The sequence below is a fragment of the Triticum urartu genome, chromosome 4A (genome assembly GCF_056163025.1).
Source record: "Triticum urartu cultivar PI428250 chromosome 4A, HENAU_Tu73, whole genome shotgun sequence".
In the NCBI taxonomy this organism is placed as follows: domain Eukaryota; kingdom Viridiplantae; phylum Streptophyta; class Magnoliopsida; order Poales; family Poaceae; genus Triticum; species Triticum urartu.
This window is the reverse complement of record NC_141876.1, coordinates 94803164-94823861: the sequence shown is the minus strand read 5'-3', so window position 1 is coordinate 94823861 and position 20698 is coordinate 94803164. Positions and strand designations below refer to the sequence as shown.

The window sequence follows — 20698 nt, the reverse complement described above, 5'->3', positions numbered from 1 at the left end:
TGCCGGCAGCTGGAATTCTGGACTGGAAAAGGAGCAAATATTAGAGACCTGTTCTGCACAACTCCAAAAGTCTTGAAACTTCACGGGATCATGTTTTGGAATATATAAAAAATACTGGTGAAAGAATTAACTAGAGGGGGGCCACACCCTAGCCACGAGGGTGGGGGCGTACCCTACCCCCCGGCGCACCCCTGTCTCGTGGGCCCCCGGGAAGGCCTCCGGTGCCCATCTTCTACTATGTGAAGTCTTTAGTCTGAGAAAAAATCATAAGCAAGCTCACGGGACGAAACTCCGCCGCCACGAGGCAGAACCTTGGCGGAACCAATCTAGGGCTCCGGCGGAGCTGTTCTGCTGGGGAAACATCCCTCCGGGAGGGGGAAATCATCATCATCATCATCACCATCGGTCCTCTCAGCGGGAGGGGGTCAATCTCCATCAACATCTTCACCAGCACCATCTCCTCTCAAACCCTAGTTCATCTCTTGTTTCCAATCTTTGTCTCAAAACCTCAGATTGGTACATGTGGGTTGCTAGTAGTGTTGATTACTCCTTGTAGTTGATGCTAGTTGGTTTATTTGGTGGAAGATCATATGTTCAGATCCTTTATGCATATTAATACCCCTCTGATTATGAACATGAATATGGTTTGTGAGTAGTTACGTTTGTTCCTGAGGACATGTGAGAAGTCTTGCTATAAGTAGTCATGTGAATTTGGTATTCTTTCGATATTTTGATGAGATGTATGTTGTCTTTCCTCTAGTGGTGTCATGTGAACGTCGACTACATGACACTTCACCATTGTTTGGGCCTAGAGGAAGGCATTGGGAAGTAATAAATAGATGATGGGTTGCTAGAGTGACAGAAGCTTAAACCCTAGTTTATGCGTTGCTTCGTAAGGGGCTGATTTGGATCCATATGTTTCATGCTATGGTTAGGTTTATCTTAATACTTCTTTTGTAGTTGCAGGTGCTTGCAAGAGGGGTTAATCATAAGTGGGATGCTTTTCCAAGGAAGGGCGGTACCCAAGCACCGGTCCACCCACATATCAAATTATCAAAGTACCGAACGTGAATCATATGAGCGTGATGAAAACTAGCTTGACGATAATTCCCATGTGTCCTCGGGAGCGCTTTCCTTTATATAAGAGTTTTTCCAGGCTTGTCCTTTGCTACAAAAAGGATTTGGCCATCTTGCTGCACCTTATTTACTTTTATTACTTGTTACCTGTTACAAATTACCTTATCACAAAACTATCCGTTACCGATAATTTTCAATGCTTGCAGAGAATACCTTATTGAAAACTGCTTATCATTTCCTTCTGCTCCTTGTTGGGTTCAACACTATTACTTATCGAAAGGACTACGATAGATCCCCTATACTTTTGGGTCATCAATAAGCTCAAACCCAAATCGAAGAAGTGTGTCTTCATAGGATACCCAAAAGAAAATGTTGGGTACACCTTCTATCACAGATCCAAAGGCAAGATCTTTGTTGCTAAGAGTGGATCCTTTCTAGAGAAGGATTTCCTCTCGAAAGAAGTGAGTGGGGGGAAAGTAAAACTTGATGAGGTAATTGTACCTTCTCCCGAATTGGAAAGTAGTTCATCACAGAAATCAGTTCCAGTGATGCCTACATCAATTAGTGAGGAAGTTAATGATGATGATCATGAAACTTCAGATCAAGTTACTACTGAACCTCGTAGATCAACCAGAGTATGTTCCGCACTAGAGTGGTACAGTAATCCTGTTCTAGAAGTCATGTTACTAGACCATGACAAACCTACGAAATATGAGGAAGCGATGATGAGCCCAGATTCCGCAAAATGGCTTGAGTCCATGAAATCTGAGATGGGATCCATGTATGAGAACAAAGTGTGGACTTTGGTTGACTTGCCCAATGATCGCAAGCCATTGAGAATAAATGGATCTTCAAGAGGAAGACAGATGCTGATAGTAGTATTACTATATACAAAGCTCGAATTGTCGCAAAAGGTTTTCGACAAGTTCAAGATGTTGACTACGATGAGATTTTCTCACTCGTAGCGATGCTTGAGTCTGTCCAAATCATGTTAGCAATTGCCACATTTTATGAAATCTGGCAAATGGATGTAAAAACTGCATTCCTTAATGGATTTCTTAAAGAAGAGTTGTATATGATGCAACAAGAAGGTTTTGTCAATCCTAAAGGTGCTAACAAAGTGTGCAAGCTCCAGCGATCCATCTATGGACTGGTGCAAGCATCTCGGGGTTGGAATATATGCTTTGATAAAGTGATCAAAGCATATGGTTTTATACAGACTTGCGGTGAAGCCTGTATTTGTAAGAAAGTGAGTGGGAGCACTACAGCCTTTCTGATAAGTATATGTGAATGACATATTGTTGATCGGAAATGATGTAGAGTTCTCTGGAAAGCATAAAGGAGTATTTGAAAGGAGTTTTTCAAAGAAAGACCTCGGTGAAGCTACTTACATATTGAGCATCAAGATCTATAGAGATAGATCAAGACGCTTGATATATTTTTTCAATGAGTACATACCTTGACAAGATTTTGAAGTAGTTCAAAATGGAACACTCAAAGAAGGAATTCTTGCCTATGGTGCAAGGTGTGAAGTTGAGTAAAGACTCAAAACCTGACCACGGCAGAAAATAGAAAGAGAATGAAAAGCCATTCCCTATGCCTCAGCCATAGGTTCTATAAAGTATGCTATGCAGTGTACCAGACCTATTGTGTACCTCACCAAGAGTTTGGCAAGAGGGTACAATAGTGATCCCGAAGTGGATCACTGGACATCGGTCAAAATTATCCTTAGTGGAATAAGGATATGTTTCTCGGTTATGGAGGTGACAAAAAGTTCATCGTAAAGAGTTATGTCGATGCAAGTTTTGACACCAATCTGGATGACTCTGAGTCTCAATCTGGATACATATTGAAAGTGGGAGCAATTAGCTAGAGTAGCTCCGTGCAGAGCATTGTAGACATAGAAAAAATTGCAAAATACATATGGCTCTGAATGTGGCAGACCCGTTGACTAAATTTCTCTCACAAGAAAAACATGATCACTCTTTGGGTGTTAATCACATAGCGATGTGAACTAGATTATTGACTCTAGTAAACCCTTTGGGTATTAGTCACATGGAGATGTGAACTAATCACATAAAGATGTGAACTATTGGTTTTAAATCACATGACGATGTGAACTAGATTATTGACTCTAGTGCAAGTGGAGACTGAAGGAAATATGCCCTAGAGGCAATAATTAAGTTGTTATTTATATTTCCTTATATCATGATAAATGTTTATTATTCATGCTAGAATTGTATTAACCGGAAACTTGATACATGTGTGAATACATAGACAAATAGGGTGTCCCTAGTATGCCTCTACTTGACTAGCTCGTTAATCAAAGATGGTTAAGTTTCCTAGCCATAGACATGTGTTGTCATTTGATGAACGGGGTCGCATCATTAGAGAATGATGTGATGGACACGACCCATCCGTTAGCTTAGCACTATGATCGTTTAGTTTGTTGATATTGCTTTCTTCGTGACTTATACATGTTCCTATGACTATGAGATTATGCAACTCTCGAATACCAGAGGAACACTTAGTTTGCTATCAAACGTCACAACGTAACTGGGTGATTATAAAGATGCTCTACAGGTGTCTCCGATGGTGTTTGTTGAGTTGGCATAGATCGAGATTAGGATTTGTCACTCCGATTGTCGGAGAGGTATCTCTGGGCCCTCTCGGTAATGCTCATCACTATAAGCCTTGCAAGCAATGTGACTAAAGAGTTAGTTACGGGATGATGCATTACGGGACGAGTAAAGAGACTTTCTCGTAACGAGATTGAACTAGGTATGAGGATACCGACGATCGAATCTCGGACAACTAACATACCGATGACAAAGGGAACAACGTATGTTGTTATGCGGTTTGACCGATAAAGATCTTCGTAGAATATGTAGGAGCCAATATAAGAATCCAGGTTCCGCTATTGGTTATTGACCAGAGATGTGTATCGGTCATGTCTACATAGTTCTCAAACCCGTAGGGTCCGCACGCTTAACGTTCGATGACTATTTGTATTATGAGTTATGTGATTTGATGTACCGAAGGTTGTTCGGAGTTCCGGATGAGATCACGGAAATGACGAGGAGTCTCGAAATGGTCGAGACATAAAGATCGATATATTGGAAGGCTATATTCGGACATCAGAAAGGTTCCGAGTGATTCGGGTATTTTTCGGAGTACCGAAGAGTTACAGGAATTCGCTGGGGGGGGGGAAGTAGTGGGACCTAATGGGCCATATGGGAAAGGAGAGAAGAGCCTCAAGGGGTGCCCCCCCCATGGCAAGTCCGAATTGGACTAGGGAGGGGGCGGCGCCCCCTGTCTTTCCTTCTCCCTCTCCTACTCTCTCTCTCTCTCCCCTCTTGGAAAAGGAAGGGGACTCCAACTAGGATTGGGAATCCTAGTTGGACTCCCCCTATAGGCGCGCCCCTCCTAGGCCGGCCTCCTCTTTCCCCCTCCTTTATATACGTGGGCAGGGGGACACCCCAAAGGCACTCCAAGATTTGTCTTAGTCGTGTGTGGTGCCCCCCTCCATAGTTTTCCACCTCAATCACATTGTCATAGTGCTTAGGCGAAGCCCTGCGTCGGTAACTTCATCATCACCGTCACCACACTGTCGTGCTGAAGAAACTCTCCCTCGGCCTCAACTGGATCAAGAGTTCGAGGGACGTCACCGAGCTGAACGTGTGCAGATCGTGGAGGTGTCGTGCGTTCGGTACTTGGATCGGTTGGATCGCGAAGACGTTCAACTACATCAACCGCGTTACTAAACGCTTCCGCTTCCGGTCTACGAGGGTACGTAGACACACTCTCTCCTCTCGTTGCTATGCATCTCCTAGATAGATCTTGCGTGATCATAGGTAAAAAAATTGAAATACTGCGTTCCCCAACAGTATTTACACATGTACTAAGTTTCTGGTTAATACAATTCTAACATGAATAATAAACATTTATCATGACATAAGGAAATATAAATAACAACTTTATTATTGCCTCTAGGGCATATTTCCTTCAAGAAGCTCCCTCGGCAAATCGAGCACGGGTGTCTTTTGCTCTCGCCTTCTCTTCAACATTAAGAGTACCAATGAGATCCGAAACGGAAAACTCCTGTCTCTTGTGTTTTAGGGAAGTAGCAAAATTGTTCTACGAAGGTGGAAGCTTGGCAATGATGCTCCCGGCAACAAATTTGTCCGGCAACACACACTTAAAGTACTCAAGTTCCTTGGAGAATGATTGTATCTCATGAGCCTGTTGTACAACAGAGCGCTCATCAATCATCTTGTAGTCATAGAATTGCTCCATGATGTACAACTCGCTGCCAGTGACCGAGGCACCAAAGTTGGCCTCGAGCGCAGCCCACATGTCATTGCCGTTGTCAAACGACATATACGAATCCACAATGGAATCATCAAGAACACTCAGAAGGGCGCCTTTAAAGAGAGTATCGATCTTCTCAAAAGCTTTCAACTGTGCTGGATTAAGATCGCCCTCAGGCTTGCCCTTAGTGGCGTCATAGCAGCACATGGTCTAAAACCAGTACACTGCTCTCATGCGCCACCTCTTATATTGCACCCCCCTTAAAGGTAGGCGGCTTCAAATGCGCAGGAAAACTAGTCGGTGTAAATTGCCTATAATCACGTTTTTGGATTGTTGAAAATATGAGCAAATTACTACGAGATTTAATACGAATAAACAGAAGATAAATCATGACAGCACTAGCAGAGATTAAACTAATCATGCGAACTAGTATAGTAGATGAACAGATCACATCTAGGACACATACTAGAAACATGAATTCTACCTATATGAGAAAATTACAACGAGATTTAATCCGAATAAACAGAAGATAAATCATGACAACACTAGCAGAGATTAAACTAATCATGCGAACTAGCATAGTAGATGAACAGATCACATTTAGGGCACATACTAGAAACATGAATTCTACCACGATCTCGAACAAGAGGGATAGAATCACATACGGTGCAGTGGGAGCAGCACCACCGGCGTTGATGTTGTCACCCATGTCGTTAAGGATGAGGTTGCCGAGGTCGGGAAAGAAGTCGTCGTTGGCGAAGTCGTCGCTGCCAGCAGTTGTGCGAGGATGCTCCCCAAAAACCTGATCGCCCTCTCTCGTACAGGATCACGAGAGGCGGGGTTCCGGAGGCCTGCTATCCCTTCTCGCGGTGCACGCAGGAAGGGGGGATGGAGAAGACTTGCATGGCGGCGTAATGCTCTGGAACGATGGTGTAAAACCATACGATGCGGCGGCGACTAGGGTAGACGTCTGCTTGACTATATAATGCGAGCCGGGTAGGTCGTGGAGAAAACCCCACGTCCAAGTAACAGCCCCACGATCCAAAAGGATCGGAAACGGTTGAGTAATTAACGCGTCCATTAATTGTTAATTAATGACTTATTAATTCCCGAGCAGCAAAAATATAGAATACGTGCATGCTCTGTCCTCGGCTCGGCTCATTCCTGCAACCCGCGGCGCGTCGTGACGTGGCGAGGCGTGGCGTGGCGAAGCGAGCGAGGAGGAGGACCGCGCGTGTAGGTCTTCTCTTCTCATGCTCATACAAATGATAGAAGAGCTCACCTTATAAAGAGGTGCGACTCTCCCTCTCAACTTATGGGATGGGACTAAATTTTAGTCTCACTCACATGTGTGCATGAATGGGCCAATAGAATTTCAGAATTTTAGTTGGGTTTTGGGCCAAAAGCCCACTAGCAAATTCCAACAGGTGTGTCGGCAAAGAGAACTCGTTTGGAGTTGTTGCTCTTTGGAAGCGGCCGGTGTTGGTCGAGACATGATTTTGTTGATCGGTTTAGGACAGACCCTTATGCGTTGGAGTTGAAGTTGTATTGTGTGTTTGAGTTGGAGTGGTGTTTGCTACTCGTTGGTGTGTGGTGGGAGCTTGCCTGAGTTCTTAGGGCATCTCCAGCCGTTCGGCCCCCCAGGGCGCCTAAATAGAGCGGCCTGGGGGCGTGCCGGCGCTAGTTCGGCCCCTGGGGCCGACCTAGCTCCCAGTCACGCCCCCAAGCGCCGGCCCCAGGATGCGGGAAATTTAAACTTGGTCGTTCCCGCTCTCAAAAGACGCCACAAATCCGGCGATCGGACGTAGTCTGGCGTTACAAAAAAACAGGGCGCCGCACGCCGCAAGTTCACGTGCGCAATGATTCACTCGGCGGGGTCGGCGCCAGGCGTTGGCGGAGTCGGCGTGCGCGGGCTCGGCGGTGTCGGAGCTGCTTCGGTGCTGGGCTGTGTCGGCGCGGCTTCGGCACTGCTGGGCGGTGATGTAGAGGCGTCGTTCGGGCTTGGCGTCCGTGTGGTCGTGGGCGATGGAGCTTGCGTCGTCGGTGTTGCCATCGGCAGCTCACTCAGGATGAGGCCGCGCTGCACCAGGTACCACGCCTTGAGCTTCTCGTCGTTGCTCTGGAGCATGTCCGCCCCGCCCATCAGAAAAGCCATGTCGGTGTTCCTCTTCTTCGCGGCGACGTTCGTCCGGAGCAGGTCGAGCTTGATGGCGTTGTTCTTCATCAGCGACGACCACCGCGCCTCGGTCTTCTCTTCGCGTAGGACGGCCCGGGCCTGGGCGTCGGCGAGGCAATGCTCGATGGACTCTTGCACTCGCGCAGTTGCCACGTCGGTGTTTTTCCCCTTCTTTGCCAATTTGTGGTCGTCCGGCCGCCCCTCTGACGCGCCCGGAGTCGTCGCGTCCGGCTTGTATGTCTCCTTGGCCTTGTCGAGGGCACGTCAGACTTCCGCCCACTTCTCGCACTTGTCAATGCGCTTGTAGACGTGGAGGTGCTTGAAGTCGGCGTCTTGGTTGTCGCCCCGATACATGGCGAACATATGCAGCAGCTGCGCGGAGGGACAAACAGTTGGCGGGCGGCGGGCGTAGATGACGAAGATATGCGGGCGAACGACGTGCGTACCTGATCCTCAACGCTGGCGCCGCTCTCCGGGCGAGCCGCGACCTCCTCGACGATTCCATGCCATTTGTTGCACGCCAACTGGATACGCCCCCAATGGTTCGCCATCGCCTTGGAGCCGCGCTGCATGTAGACGCTTTTGAAGTAGGGGTCAACGAGCTTCCGCTCGTCGAACTCGGCCTTGATGCGGTCCCAGTACGTCTCCAAGCTCTGGTTCGCGCCGGTAGTCGGGTCGAGGCAGACGACTTTCCATGCTTCGGCGAGGCATTCCTCCTCCTTGGACGTCCACTTGATGCGCGGTTCGCCTGACCTAGCCGCCCGCTTCTTCTTCTTCTGGCGCCCCTTCGTCGGAACAGGAGCCGGCTCCTCCTCCTCCTCCTCGTCCTCCTCCTCCTCCTCCTCGGGTTCCTGCGCTTCGTGCGCGTCCTCGCCATAGACGTAGCCGAGCTCGGCCTCCATGTCGCCGTTGAGATCCACTACCTCGTCCTGGGTGGCGAACCCGAGAGACGCGGCGGCCGTGGTCGATCCTGTCGCGATGATGTCGTCCATGTCGGCTCCCGTGTCGTCGGCGTCGCCGAGGTGCGAGAAGGGCAGCGGTCCACGGTAGAGATGGGGCGTCGATGTGGACGCGTAGGCGGCGGGCGGCGAGTAGTTGTATGGAGGGTACTGCACGCCGACGAAGGCGGGCGAGGGCGTGCGCGTCGCGGGGTGACCATGAGGGAAGGTCACGTTTGGGTTGAACCCACCGTGCACGTCGCCGTCGGCGTAGCCGGGCGACGATGAACCCCATGGAGATCCAACGCCTTGCTGTCCCCAGGGCGCGTACTGGGCGTGGCTGACGACGGGTGGATTCATCCCCGCCTGGTCGACCGATGAGGAAGACGCCGTCGCGCGCGCCGCGTTGTCGCGGGCCTTCTTGGCTATGGCCCTGTTCCGCCGGTCGGCGGTGACTGCTTCGCGTCACTGAACTTCCACCCTCCACTCGGCGTTCGACAGGCCCGGTGGCTTCGATGGCGGCGCCCTCGGCTTCCTCTGCTTCGGCTGGGCCACGGCGCCAGTCGCGGTTGCCGCCGCGCGCGGCATGGCGTACTTCTTCGGCGGCATGGCGGCGACTGGAAGGCGAGCGGGAGGGGGTTTGGCGGGAGAAAGGGAGAGAATGGCGGGAGGAAGGCGAGTGAACGGGAGAGATGCGAGGGAAAAGCGTCAAGAAACGGCGGGAAAAGGCCCTCGGGTCGCCGCCAGGGCGGACCCACGCGCCTTTTTCGCTTGTGCCGGCTCCCCAAGCGCCCCCCAGGGCGCCGGGTTCGGCCTGGATCCGCCAGCACCATTTTTGACCCGAGCCGGCGAAAAACGGGTTTCTGGGGGCGCGACTGGGCCGTTTTTTTTACGCCGGCGCGGCAAAAACGCCTGGAGAGGGCCTGTTGGGGGCGCGGCTGGAGATGCCCTTATATTTTACCTCTGTTTTTTATAAAGCTAAGGCACACATTGCGTGTTCTCAAACTATTTTTTTTAACAAAGGCACTGATATTTATTTTGACCAGAAACGAGCCCAAACCTTCGATCCAAACAAAGTTTTGGAGGCAAGATATCCACACAAATTAGGAAGCATAATTCCAACCCAAACAGCTGGACTAATGTGGTTTATATATTCATGATGAACCCCAAGACCAGTATCATTTTGAAGGAATTGCGCCAAGCATGCATGGGGCCATTTTTAATCAGTGACAGACTTAGAGTGAACTACTTCCCTTGTCAGGGCATCACTCCCAAAAGGGCCCCCCATCCCATCCATCCTTGCAAGTCAATCAATAACTTAATGGTTGTTCCTACATCCAAATCCAAACACCTGGACAAACACCAAGGTGAAGGCTGGTTGGTTGGACCAAGCTACTGAAACTTGCCAGGACAAACCCCCTTCGGTAGGTGTGACCGTGTGAGTACTACCTTACCATCTGCAACAGTATCCAGACTTTGGATTTCAGACTTCTCTGCAATTTCTTGAATTGGGTTTGCTTCCTATGAATATTGACTCAATTTGGTAGCACACCTTTCTTGCAATCTTCATTTGGTTGAAAAATGTCGTTCCGACTTTTGACCGGTTTGATTCAACACCAAAAACCCGGTCAAATTACGCAAAGAACGATGGTTGCTGTTTTGGTGCGCTGGTCATATGAAGCACTAGCACGACGACTTTCCGACTTTTTACTATGACGAGTTTTGCCCGGCTCCCACGAGGAAGGGGCGATGACGATGGCGTGTCTTCGGCTCGCTTCAATACTTGTAGTCGTCGTTAGGCGGTCTACGAATCTGGATGTAGTTTTTGTTATTTTTTATGTTCATTGTACCGTCATGATTAAAAGTTTTTAAAAAAAAGAACCGGTCCCAGGTCAAATCAAAAGAAGAAGTGCGGAGAGGTTAAGCAAAGTAGACGAGGTGCATGGAATAGTATACAAGTTGTTCTCTTGCTTCACTCCTCCTCTTCCCTCCCTTTGAAAAAATCCATCTTCCCTGCTCCTCCAAGTAACCAAACCATGCAAATACGCAGGTCATCTCTCTTGCTCCATCTTCTTATGCATGCATGAGCATGGCGGCCATGAGATGCCTCAGACCAGGCGGCGCTCGTCGCCGGCAGTGCCCTCTCCTCGCCGCCTTCTGCTCCTCGCTCGTCGACGGGCTCGCGCACCTGGAGGCCACGCTGTCCGCCGAAGATGATGACGGCGGTGGCGGGTCCGCGGTGTCGATGAGGTGGTGCGCCGACGCCATGCGCCTGGTGAGGCGGATGCAGCGGGACCTGCTGGCTGTCTTCAGGAGCGCCGACGCGCGGGCCGACCCCTGCGGCGGCGAGGACTGGCTGGAGCAGTACATGCAGGAGACGGCGGCGCTGCTGGACTTCTGCAACGCGTTCAAGTCCGCCGTGTCGCGGATGCACCGCTACTGCATGGTGGTGGACTTCGCCGCGCAGGTGGGCTGCGCCGGCGCCGGGGGTGTCGCCGCCTCGCTCGTTGCTGAGAGCGCCGGGCCGCCGAAGGAGACGGACGCGCCGTCCTCGCCGGCCGCCGCCGTCCGCGCTAAGCTGTCGGACGTGAAGGCAGTGGTGAGCGAGGCGGAGCGGCTGGGGGGAAAGATCATCTCCAGCTCCACCGGAAGCGGCAGCATGGTCCTCGTCACGCTCGTCGCCAAGATCACAATGGCCGTCGTGGCCACCTCCGTGCTCCACGCGCTCACCCACGCCTCACCCCCTTCCCTCCTCGACGACGACGTCGGCGTCGGCGGCGCGCACCCGCGCAGCAGCACGCTCGCCCGCGCCGCCGTCCCAGAGCAGCTGCGGCCGTGGCGCGAGTCGCTGTCGGCGATCAACGACCGTGTGGCGGCGCTGCCGGCGAGCATCGCGGAGCACGAGAGTGTCGTCACGGCGGTGAGGGACATGATCGGCGGCAAGACGGAAGAGTCCGAGGATCATGTGGAGCTGCTGAGGACGAGGTCCGGCGAGCTCCGGGAGGGGGTGGAGATGTTCGACTGTGTTCTTGATCAGGTCTTTGATGAGGTGATCAGGGGCAGGAATGAGATGCTGGGGATCTTCAGAGACAAGGTCCTCACATAACTGAATCGGGGTGAATTTTAATTACCTCTGGATTTTAATCCCGTGTAAAAATTTGGTGATGTTTGTAATGTTGGATTTGATATCCTGAATTGCTAATTCATCGATCAGCTGAAATTTCTGTATCTTTTTTCCTTCTTTGTAAAGGGTGTAGAAGTTGTTGTAGCGTGTGGTTTTATGTGTTTGCACTTTAATTTGGTTTGTAACTTGTATTGACAGTGTCCCGGGACTGATCAATAAAGCAAATGACATTTCATTTATTCTTCCACGAGTTAAATAGCTTCAAGCCTGAACCAGCAAGAGCACCTATGCCTTTTTTTTTGTGAAGCAACATATTGTTTATTGCACATTCAACACAAAGTAATGTGCTTGGAAATATCAGACAAATTTAGGTCATTTGATTTTGTAGATCACATAAAAAATCAAGACTGAAGATTCCAAAAGTTCATGCAAAAAATCACTAACTTCCTATCCTGGAGAGAATTACAGATTGCAGCATCCTGTCATAATATTACATTTCACTAAACCATTTTGGATTACATGAGAATACACCATATGATGGTACACAGAGCCTGGCCGGCTCTAGGAGTTCATGTGCAGCCAGACCGTTTCTTCCCCAAAAGAATGAACAAAACTTCACGGCAAGCAACAAGAACTTATGAAACCAAACAGCTAGCATTTCCTAATCCGCCTTTGTAGAGTACAAAAAGAACGGCGGAACTAATCTGCAGGATCATGATGTACATGCGATCGCTTGCGGCGATCCATTCAGCATCGACTCCCTGGTCCGACATAGATGTTGACAGTGGTTGAACTTCGTGAGCTGTACCAAAGGTATAATCCTTGTGCTATCTCTGCTTTCTCTCTAAACCCACCCTTTGAAAATATCTTTGTTATCTTGTTAGCTGTCCACTGCTATGTCTCTCTTCCGATCGATGATGAAATAGTTTTGCCATTGATCGCCTCTCACAATCCTGAAAATTTATAGGATAACGATTAAACTTAAACGGATGTATTGTATAAATCCTAGCTATGATGGTTTACCACACCCACCTTAAACATATTGAGGCGAAACGACTTCTTAGGATTCATTCTTCTAAGCTTCAAGTATGTATATGCAAAGCTGAGCTGGTCACGAGGTGTGAAGCGATCAACCTCATTGAACCACAGACAAGAGAATAAGTTGGACATCGGTGTGTGTTCCCTCACGATGAAAGAACCTTCAGGGACATCTGCAACAAGAGGAAAAAGATCTCTTAGGTCAACACAATTCATACACTAGAAATAATACCAGCAGGTAAGAGAACATACAGCTTGGTAGCAGCTTGTGGGGATCCGATGAGTTGAACCTTGTCAGTCCGTCAGCTTGGTAAAATTCAAACTGTTGATCAATTATTGTATGGTTGAACTTGTTCAGCTTTTTATTTTGTGCCACTTCCTCCCATACGCAGTGCCGATCATAATGATTGGAAATAGCATATTCATAACCATGCCGCCAAAGAAAATATTCTAGGATAAGGATAGGATCAGTTTGTAGTCGCAATTTGCTGTCCAGCCAGATCGAGAATCTGATACAAGTAATGTTCTTAGACAAACAATATTGCAGAACAGGATGGTTCATCACATTAAAGATGTAAAACTAAAGCACAAGCCCCACACTAATTATCTGACAAAGCACATTTACCTTTTCATACTGTGAGTTACAAAAAGCACGATAATACATTAGCAGAAAAAAACACTACATATTTACAACTTATGCTACAGATTAAAAGACGTACATGTTTACAAGACTATATATTTTACCAAACTGAAGTGCTGATCGGCGTGTCAGAAAAAACCATGGTAGTTCAGGGTGTTTTGTAAAACATATTTTAAATGGGTGATGATCAAGTTGGCAGCAAATCAGACAGCTGGTACGATTCCAAAGTGGATGACTGTCACCACCAATTGGTTTCTTCAGAGTATAAGAAAGATACCGGAGAGCAGACCACACACAATCTCTGGGTATAAAAAAGCTAGTGTTCCAGTGTCAATGGAGAGAACAAACCATGGGAAACAGGCATTTTGTGCCAGTGCTCGCACTGCTATTGGACAGGAAGAGAACAAACCAGAAACAGAAAACCAATTATTCATCCAACACAGGTCTGCATATTCGAGACAGCGACACTGACACTATCGAGTTTTAGAAACCAAGATGGATTACTACTCTGAGCAAAGATATAAGCAGACAGGCACACAATACAGATGGGGATGGGATGAGTCCCCGATGTGACAGTATTGCCTGGAACAAATACCCAGGTCCCAGGATATGAAGGGGAGTGGAAAAGGGTTCAAAATTCTGTATTGAAACTACTGGACCTATATGGTGTCGCTGACTGGTTCTCAGCCAATTATGCTGTTAACCAATAATTTTCCAGAGCTGTTTAACTACCCATTTGATAAAAATTACAGCAACCACAGATAAGTAGCCACGGTATTTTTGTTCAATTAACTACAAATATCATCTTTTCCGAATCGGTACATGGTGACAACATCATCCTTTTCTCATAAACCTCTAATCATGCAGTTTTATGCTAGCATACTGACCATCCAATATTCTGAATCAAAACAGCAAATAGGGCGCCACAAATTAAATTTGACATTGAAATTTGGATTTCAATAATTTTGGATAGTATGTACTGTTACTTGTCCCGATAAGGACTGGGACAACTGACTCCCTGGTGCAAAACAACCTTGATTAAATTGTGAAAAACAAACACATGGCAAACCAGTGTGTGTTGAGCAAAAGGTAAGACTTTTTGGGAGATCACAAGGTTATGATTTGTCAATGGGGAAATTACATGCATAACACTTAAAACTACAGTTGAGTCCTTCACTGAAATACATGCATGGCAATCAGGACAGAAGATATTATGCAGAAACTCGCTCTTACCTTGACGATGGGAAAAGTCGATGCGCCAAAAGTTTTGGTATTTTCCCAACTCTCCGCATGTCATTATAAGGCATATTCTTAATCAATATGATCTTCCATACACCAATGAAACCCATGCTGTCCATTTTTTGGCCTTCAGATAGCAAAGTTTGCAATGTGACTTCATCCAAAAACATAGCAAAACAAACTGTCTTCTTTGAGAGACTTGTAATCTGCAAAGATATCATAGAAAGAAATTTAAATGGATGAATGGATACTACAGGATACTTCATGTTGCGGCATAGCAAAAGAAAAGGTCAGGAATTGCTTAAGTTTAGAGTGTGGTTATGGTGATTTTAGAAAAATGTGAAAAGTGAGTTTTCAATCTTGTATCACATATCGACATTAAAGGACTTAGCGAAAGATAGCATCATTATACTATTAATGGAGATGTGATTGCATTTCATAGACCTATTATATAAGGTTTTCTATGTCTGTATGTGAAACTAATCAGCAGTGAAAATACTGCTTTAACTTTGACAAGTACCTAGAGACTATAACAGTAAAGCGAGGCTAATGAGATCCTAAACTTTCTGCAACAAACCATACCAAGAACAAAGGAACCTACAGAAACAAATTGTTATAAGCTGCTTATTGCAACTTATACAGGATGGAGGAATCATAATAAAAGTGTAAATTTGTCAAAGAGTTATGTGCCAAGAAATGCCATACTGTTTTGCCAAATGGAGTCCTCAGACGATCGGAGTTTCCAAAGATGCAGGAAGATACAGCAATGCGGCATTTGCTCATGTACTTCCTGTCATCCTCAGATATATCAAAACCAGTGCTTGATCCATTAGGCCCCTTAACAAAAGCACATGTCAATTGTTGATCATGAGCTACGTATGACTCCTCCCTTTCCTGTAGAGTCTGGTGGCCAGCAAATCTTGGCTCCCAATTTTCTGATCCAGCTGGTTTTTGTTCAATCTCTACATACTCCAACTTAAAGCTAGCAAATTTTTCATTTTTTGCAGGCTCTACAAGTTGAGCAGTGGAGTTCAGAAACTTCATTTCACAAGTTGAACCTGGTTAATGTGTTCCAACAAATTAGGTAACCATCAAGAACAGAGGCTAAATATTTTATGATTAGATATTAAAGACATGGAACAAGCTTGATTGCAAAAAAAGTGTCATATTTGATATCAACAGAACTTATGGTACAACAAATTATCAAACTAGAGGATACCCTGCGTGTTGCCGTGGGAATTGGTTGATGAATATTTAGGTTGATAACATGAGAACCAAAATTAAAAATACATATGATTTATTATATTTGATTATGTATAGTTGCAAAAATATTTATTGAATGTAAGTATAATAATTGAATGGGAAACATTTTTGCATGCATGGTTGAATGTTGTGGTGGGTCTTTTCCCATGCATAATTCCATGTTGAGGCGGGCTTTATCCCATTCATAATTGTATGGTGAGGTGGCATGCTTGCATGTTGAGATAAATAAGTTAGTGGGGATGACTCTCTTAGGTATATAGAATATAGCAAAGGTACTGATAGACCGAATAATAAAGCTCACAGATACTGATTTTGACTTGCATAATAAATAATACAACTATCATGATACCATTGCGTGCTAACATTTTCAGTTAATTCACCAGGCAAAAACCTGGTCATCCAAGATCAGTACCATATCTACGATTCTTAAATCCAACAGCAAACTATGAAGATGTTATGCCACAAGCCTATCAGTTGGCAGTCTAACATGTTCAAGACATCCAGTATTACGGTCATGTCATGCATGTTGCAATATTTAGGTAGCCACTGGGTACAATATGCATGCTCATATTTTATTCATGACTCAACACTTAAATAGTCACTACGTACAGTACACATCTTATACATGCTAACAGCGTCTCCTATTAGATTCTTACAATCAAATCTCATGTTTCTAAAAAAATAATGATCTCACTACAGCAGAAAAATAGCACGCATATATATAGCTACTTAGCTAGCTGAATTACCTCATAAAGCTATTACGATAGTAACAACAAAAATCTTATGTTATTTTAAGTGAATGGGATCAAAATTCCGCCAATTCAGGGAAGAAAACCATGATCCTAAATTCAAATTGGCCGACTCTTGCTTTCAAACTTGAAAAGGGAGAACAACTCACCAGACTTTTTCCGCTTTGGTTTCTTCTTGGACCCATGTTTCTTATCACCAGTACCCGAAGCTTTCTTTTGATTCGTGTTAACAGCATCACTGTCATCACTAATCCTTCCACCTGCTGCTTTCATGTGTCTCTCCAAGGCAGCATTCTCTTCCTTCCCTATGTTCTCATGAATACCATCACCAAGCTTCCTACCGGCAGAATGCATCTGAGAATCATCGGGATCATCAATGCCATCATCATACTCATCATCTGGATCAACCTCCCTCATTCCTGTGCCCAACGCACCCATGGAGGCCGCCTCATACTGCTCCAGCTCTTTCCTGCCACCCTCATTGTACAAGGTGCCTCCTTTCCCCCCTTCAGCCAACTCTGGAACCTCCTTGTCAGTACCACCCTTGGTATCCAAGGTCAACCCTTTCTCCTCAATACCGGGATCAGAGCTCACGCTTTTCTCACTGCCACCACCAGCATCAGCAGTGTTTCCAGCTGCACCTGAGACCTTCTCCTTCTCGTCCTCCGAGTAGTCTTCGTCGCGCCGTCGATCGTCCTGGTCCCAGTACCTGGAATCCCGCGCACTCCTGCCACCACCGCCATGGCCGAACTTGAGCTCCTTCCAGTTCTTGCTCCGGTTCCACTCCGGCAAACCCTCCCCGCCTCCCGAATCCTCTCCGATCTCTGCAAAGCAGTACGAACATGTGGTGCATTAAGACAACCGAACTAACAGATAACCAGATCAACCGAACAGAATTTGGATCCCATTCGCATCCAGCCACGCCATGGACGATCCCAAGAGCGTCAAAGATGCCATTTGCTCTCTCCTCTCTCACTACTCCTGTCGAAGCAACAAGAACACCGAGCGGACCGCCTCAACCCATCCCCGGAGAAACCACCGTGCCGGGAGTGTGAAACCACGAACCTGCGGGGTCGCGAGAGAGGCGGCGCGAGAGGATGAAGACGCCAGCGAGGAGCAGGACTGCAGCGGCAGCTGCGGCAACGGCCGGCGAGCGGCGGCGCGCGGGCTTGCCGGGGCGGCGGATCCGGGAGGGTTTGGAGGGGTGTGCCCGGTGGTAGTCCGGGAGCGGGTGGTGGGCCCCGCCGCCGCGGGAGTCGAAGAAGCCGCCGCCGGATTGCCTGTACTGCGCCATCAAGCAGAGGCGGTGCTACTGCTGGTGCTCGGCCGCCACCATGGACGGGACGGAGGACGGTGGGTGGGGGAAGCGGACCGGAGTGAAACGGAGGGGCTTTTCTGTAATTTGAACGGGATGGTTGGAGGGAGTTGGTTAGTTTGCACGTGACGGTGATGGGGTTAGGAGAAGAGGTATCTCTCTCTCCCTCACACTGCGAGGTTGGTGAGATGGGAGCCGACATGTTAGGCATCGAACGGGGATATTTTTATCAAATAATGTGGTCTTCTTCTTTTTCTTTGATGATTGAAAAACGTCAAATGCCATGTATTAACTAGCACAAATGACAATCCTTGCAAAAAACACGCTGGCAATTTTTTTAAAAAAAATACATTCAAATTTATGGGGTTGCCGAAGTCTTTTTCCTCCCGCATCCAGCGGCGACCTCCTTTTCGAAATGATGCAGAGGCCACGGGTCATGTGTAACACCCACGATGCGGCTATATCTCCCACGTGTCGGAGCACGACTTAGAGGCATAACCGCATAGTAGGCATGTCGCAAGAGGGATAATCTTTACACATCCCATGTACTGAATAAGGAAGGAATAAAGAGTTGGCTTACAATCGCCACTTCAATCTATATATAAATATAGCATTACATCATTCAGAATACAATCAAGGTTTGACTACGGAACCAAATAAAGAAAGACAACCCCAAATGCTAGATCCCCGATCGCCCCAACTGGGCTCCTCTACTGATCGTCCGGTAAAGAAACATAGTAATGTCCCGAATCCTCATCGAACTCCCACTTGAGTTCGGTCGCGTCCCCTGCACTGGCAACATCGGCACCTGCATCTGTTTTGAAGTAATCTGTGAGTCACGGGGACTCAACAATCTCACACCCTCACGATCAAGACTATTTAAGCTTATGGGTAGGAAAAGGTAGTGGGTTGGATCTGCCGCAAGCACTAGCATATATGGTGGCTAACTTACGCAAATGAGAACGAAAAGAGAAGCAAAGCACGATCGATAAGCTATAATGATCAAGAAGTGATCCTGAAACTACTTAGTTTAAGCATAACACGAGACCGTGTTATCTTCCCGGACTCCGCCAAAAAGAGACCATCACGGCTACACACGCTGTTGATTCATTTTAATTAAGTTAAGTGTCAGGTTTTCTACAACCGGATATTAACAAATTCCCATCTCCCCATAACCGCGGGCACGACTTTCGAAAGTTGAAAACCCTGCAGGGGTGTTCCAACTTAGCCCATCACAAACTCTCACGGTCAACGAAGGATATTCCTTCTCCCAGGAAGACCCGATCAGACTCGGAATCCCGGTTACAAGACATTTCGACAACGATAAAACAAGACCAGCAAAGCCACCCGAATGTGCCGACAAGTCCCAATAGGAGCTGCACATATCTCGTTCTCAGGGCACACCGGATAAGCAATCCGTACAACTAAAACCAACCCTCAAGTTTCCCCGAGGTGGCGCTGCAAGGGGCTCTAGTTTGGACCAACACTCAGAGGAGCACTGGCCCGGGGGTTTAAAATAAAGATGACCCTTGAGTCCGCGGAACCCAAGGGAAAAAGGCTTAGGTGGCAAATGGTAAAACCAAGGTTGGGCCTTGCTGGAGGAGTTTTATTCAAGGCGAACTATTAAGGGGTTCCCATTATAACCCAACCACGTAAGGAACGCAAAGTCAAGGAACATAACACCAGTATGACGGAAACTAGGGCGGCAAGAGTGGAACAAAACACCAGGCATAAGGCCGAGCCTTCCACCCTTTACCAAGTATATAGATGCATTAAAGTAAACAAGATATAATAGTAATGATATCCCAACAATAATCATGTTCCAACAAGGAACAAACTCCATCTTCACCTGCAACTAGCAACGCTATAAGAGGGGCTGAGCAAAGCGGTAACATAGCCAAACAACGGTTTGCTAGGACAGGTGGGTTAGAGGCTTGGCATGGCAATATGGGAGGCATGATATAGCAAGTGGTAGGTATCGCGGCATAGCAATTGAGCGAGCAACTAGCAAGTAAAGATAGAAGTGATTTCGAGGGTATGGTCATCTTGCCTGCAAAGTTCTCCGAGTTGACGAAAGCTTGATCCTCGTAAGCATACTCAACGGGTTCCTCAATCACGTACTCGTCTCCCAGCTCTACCCAAAGCAAGAACACAAGCAAAGGACCAACAATCAATCACGGTGCAATGCGCAAGCAACATGATGCGAAACATGGCATGACATGCGGGATGTGATATACAATGCATATGCGTGCTCCGGAAGGAAAAGATTGATCAAGGCATCAACTTGGCAAACCAAGTGTGCCGCTGGAAATATGAGTTGATTTCGGTCGAAATCAATATAAAGATCACCGGAAACGGATGCACGGTTTGCAAATGGCAAGCAAAACAATAATGGCACAATTCTGCGATTAACAGCACGGTGCCATCTAGAATGCAACAAGAAACTAAGCTACTGCACTCCAACAAAACAACAAAGCACATGTCAATGATCTACTCAAGATGCTTGACAAAATATGAACACTGAGCTACGACTAACTCACACAAGAGCAAGTTCAAACAAGCATGGAAAAAGTGCAAAAGATATCAGTTTCACAGACTTAGTGAAAATACTAACATGTCAGGAATTAACATCAAGAGGCAATGTTTAGAGCATGCTAACAACATGCTATAGGAACATAACATATCAAACAAAGGCATGGCATGAATGTACTCAAAGCACATAACAAAAGTCTCTTACTGACCATAAGCCAAAAGGGCACAGAAAATATGATGGCACCCATATAAACATAGCAAGTTTCGTTAACATATTCAGACTTAGCAGAAAACTG

At 47.0% G+C, this 20698-nt stretch overlaps 2 protein-coding genes across 2 annotated transcripts; one reads left to right on the top strand and one right to left on the bottom strand.

Moving 5' to 3' along the window:
* Positions 1-10463: 10463 nt before the first annotated feature.
* On the top strand, positions 10464-11865 carry LOC125550778 (uncharacterized). The gene has a single exon (XM_087517861.1). It carries the CDS (start codon positions 10586-10588, stop codon positions 11606-11608), a length of 1023 nt encoding a protein of 340 aa, XP_087373987.1. The 5' UTR covers positions 10464-10585; the 3' UTR covers positions 11609-11865.
* A 184-nt stretch (positions 11866-12049) lies between these two features.
* LOC125550777 (uncharacterized) lies at positions 12050-17994 on the bottom strand. Its single transcript, XM_048713866.2, has 7 exons — positions 17621-17994; positions 16705-17379; positions 15249-15601; positions 14538-14749; positions 12917-13173; positions 12659-12837; positions 12050-12579 (listed from the first exon to the last, which is right to left on the bottom strand). The coding sequence occupies exons 1-7, from the start codon at positions 17847-17849 to the stop codon at positions 12499-12501; spliced, it is 1986 nt and encodes a 661-aa protein (XP_048569823.1). The 5' UTR covers positions 17850-17994; the 3' UTR covers positions 12050-12498.
* Between the last annotated feature and the right edge of the window lie 2704 nt (positions 17995-20698).

Excerpts from the sequence above, each read along its gene's own strand:
- LOC125550778 (XM_087517861.1), top strand. The coding sequence starts at position 10,586 with ATGAGCATGGCGGCCATGAGATGCCTCAGACCAGGCGGCGCTCGTCGC.
- LOC125550777 (XM_048713866.2), bottom strand. The coding sequence starts at position 17,849 with ATGGCGCAGTACAGGCAATCCGGCGGCGGCTTCTTCGACTCCCGCGGC. Across the intron at positions 14,750-15,248 it reads GGACTCCATTTGGCAAAACA|ATTACAAGTCTCTCAAAGAA; the intron begins GTATGGCATTTC and ends ATATCTTTGCAG. Across the intron at positions 12,838-12,916 it reads CCACAAGCTGCTACCAAGCT|ATGTCCCTGAAGGTTCTTTC; the intron begins GTATGTTCTCTT and ends CTCTTGTTGCAG.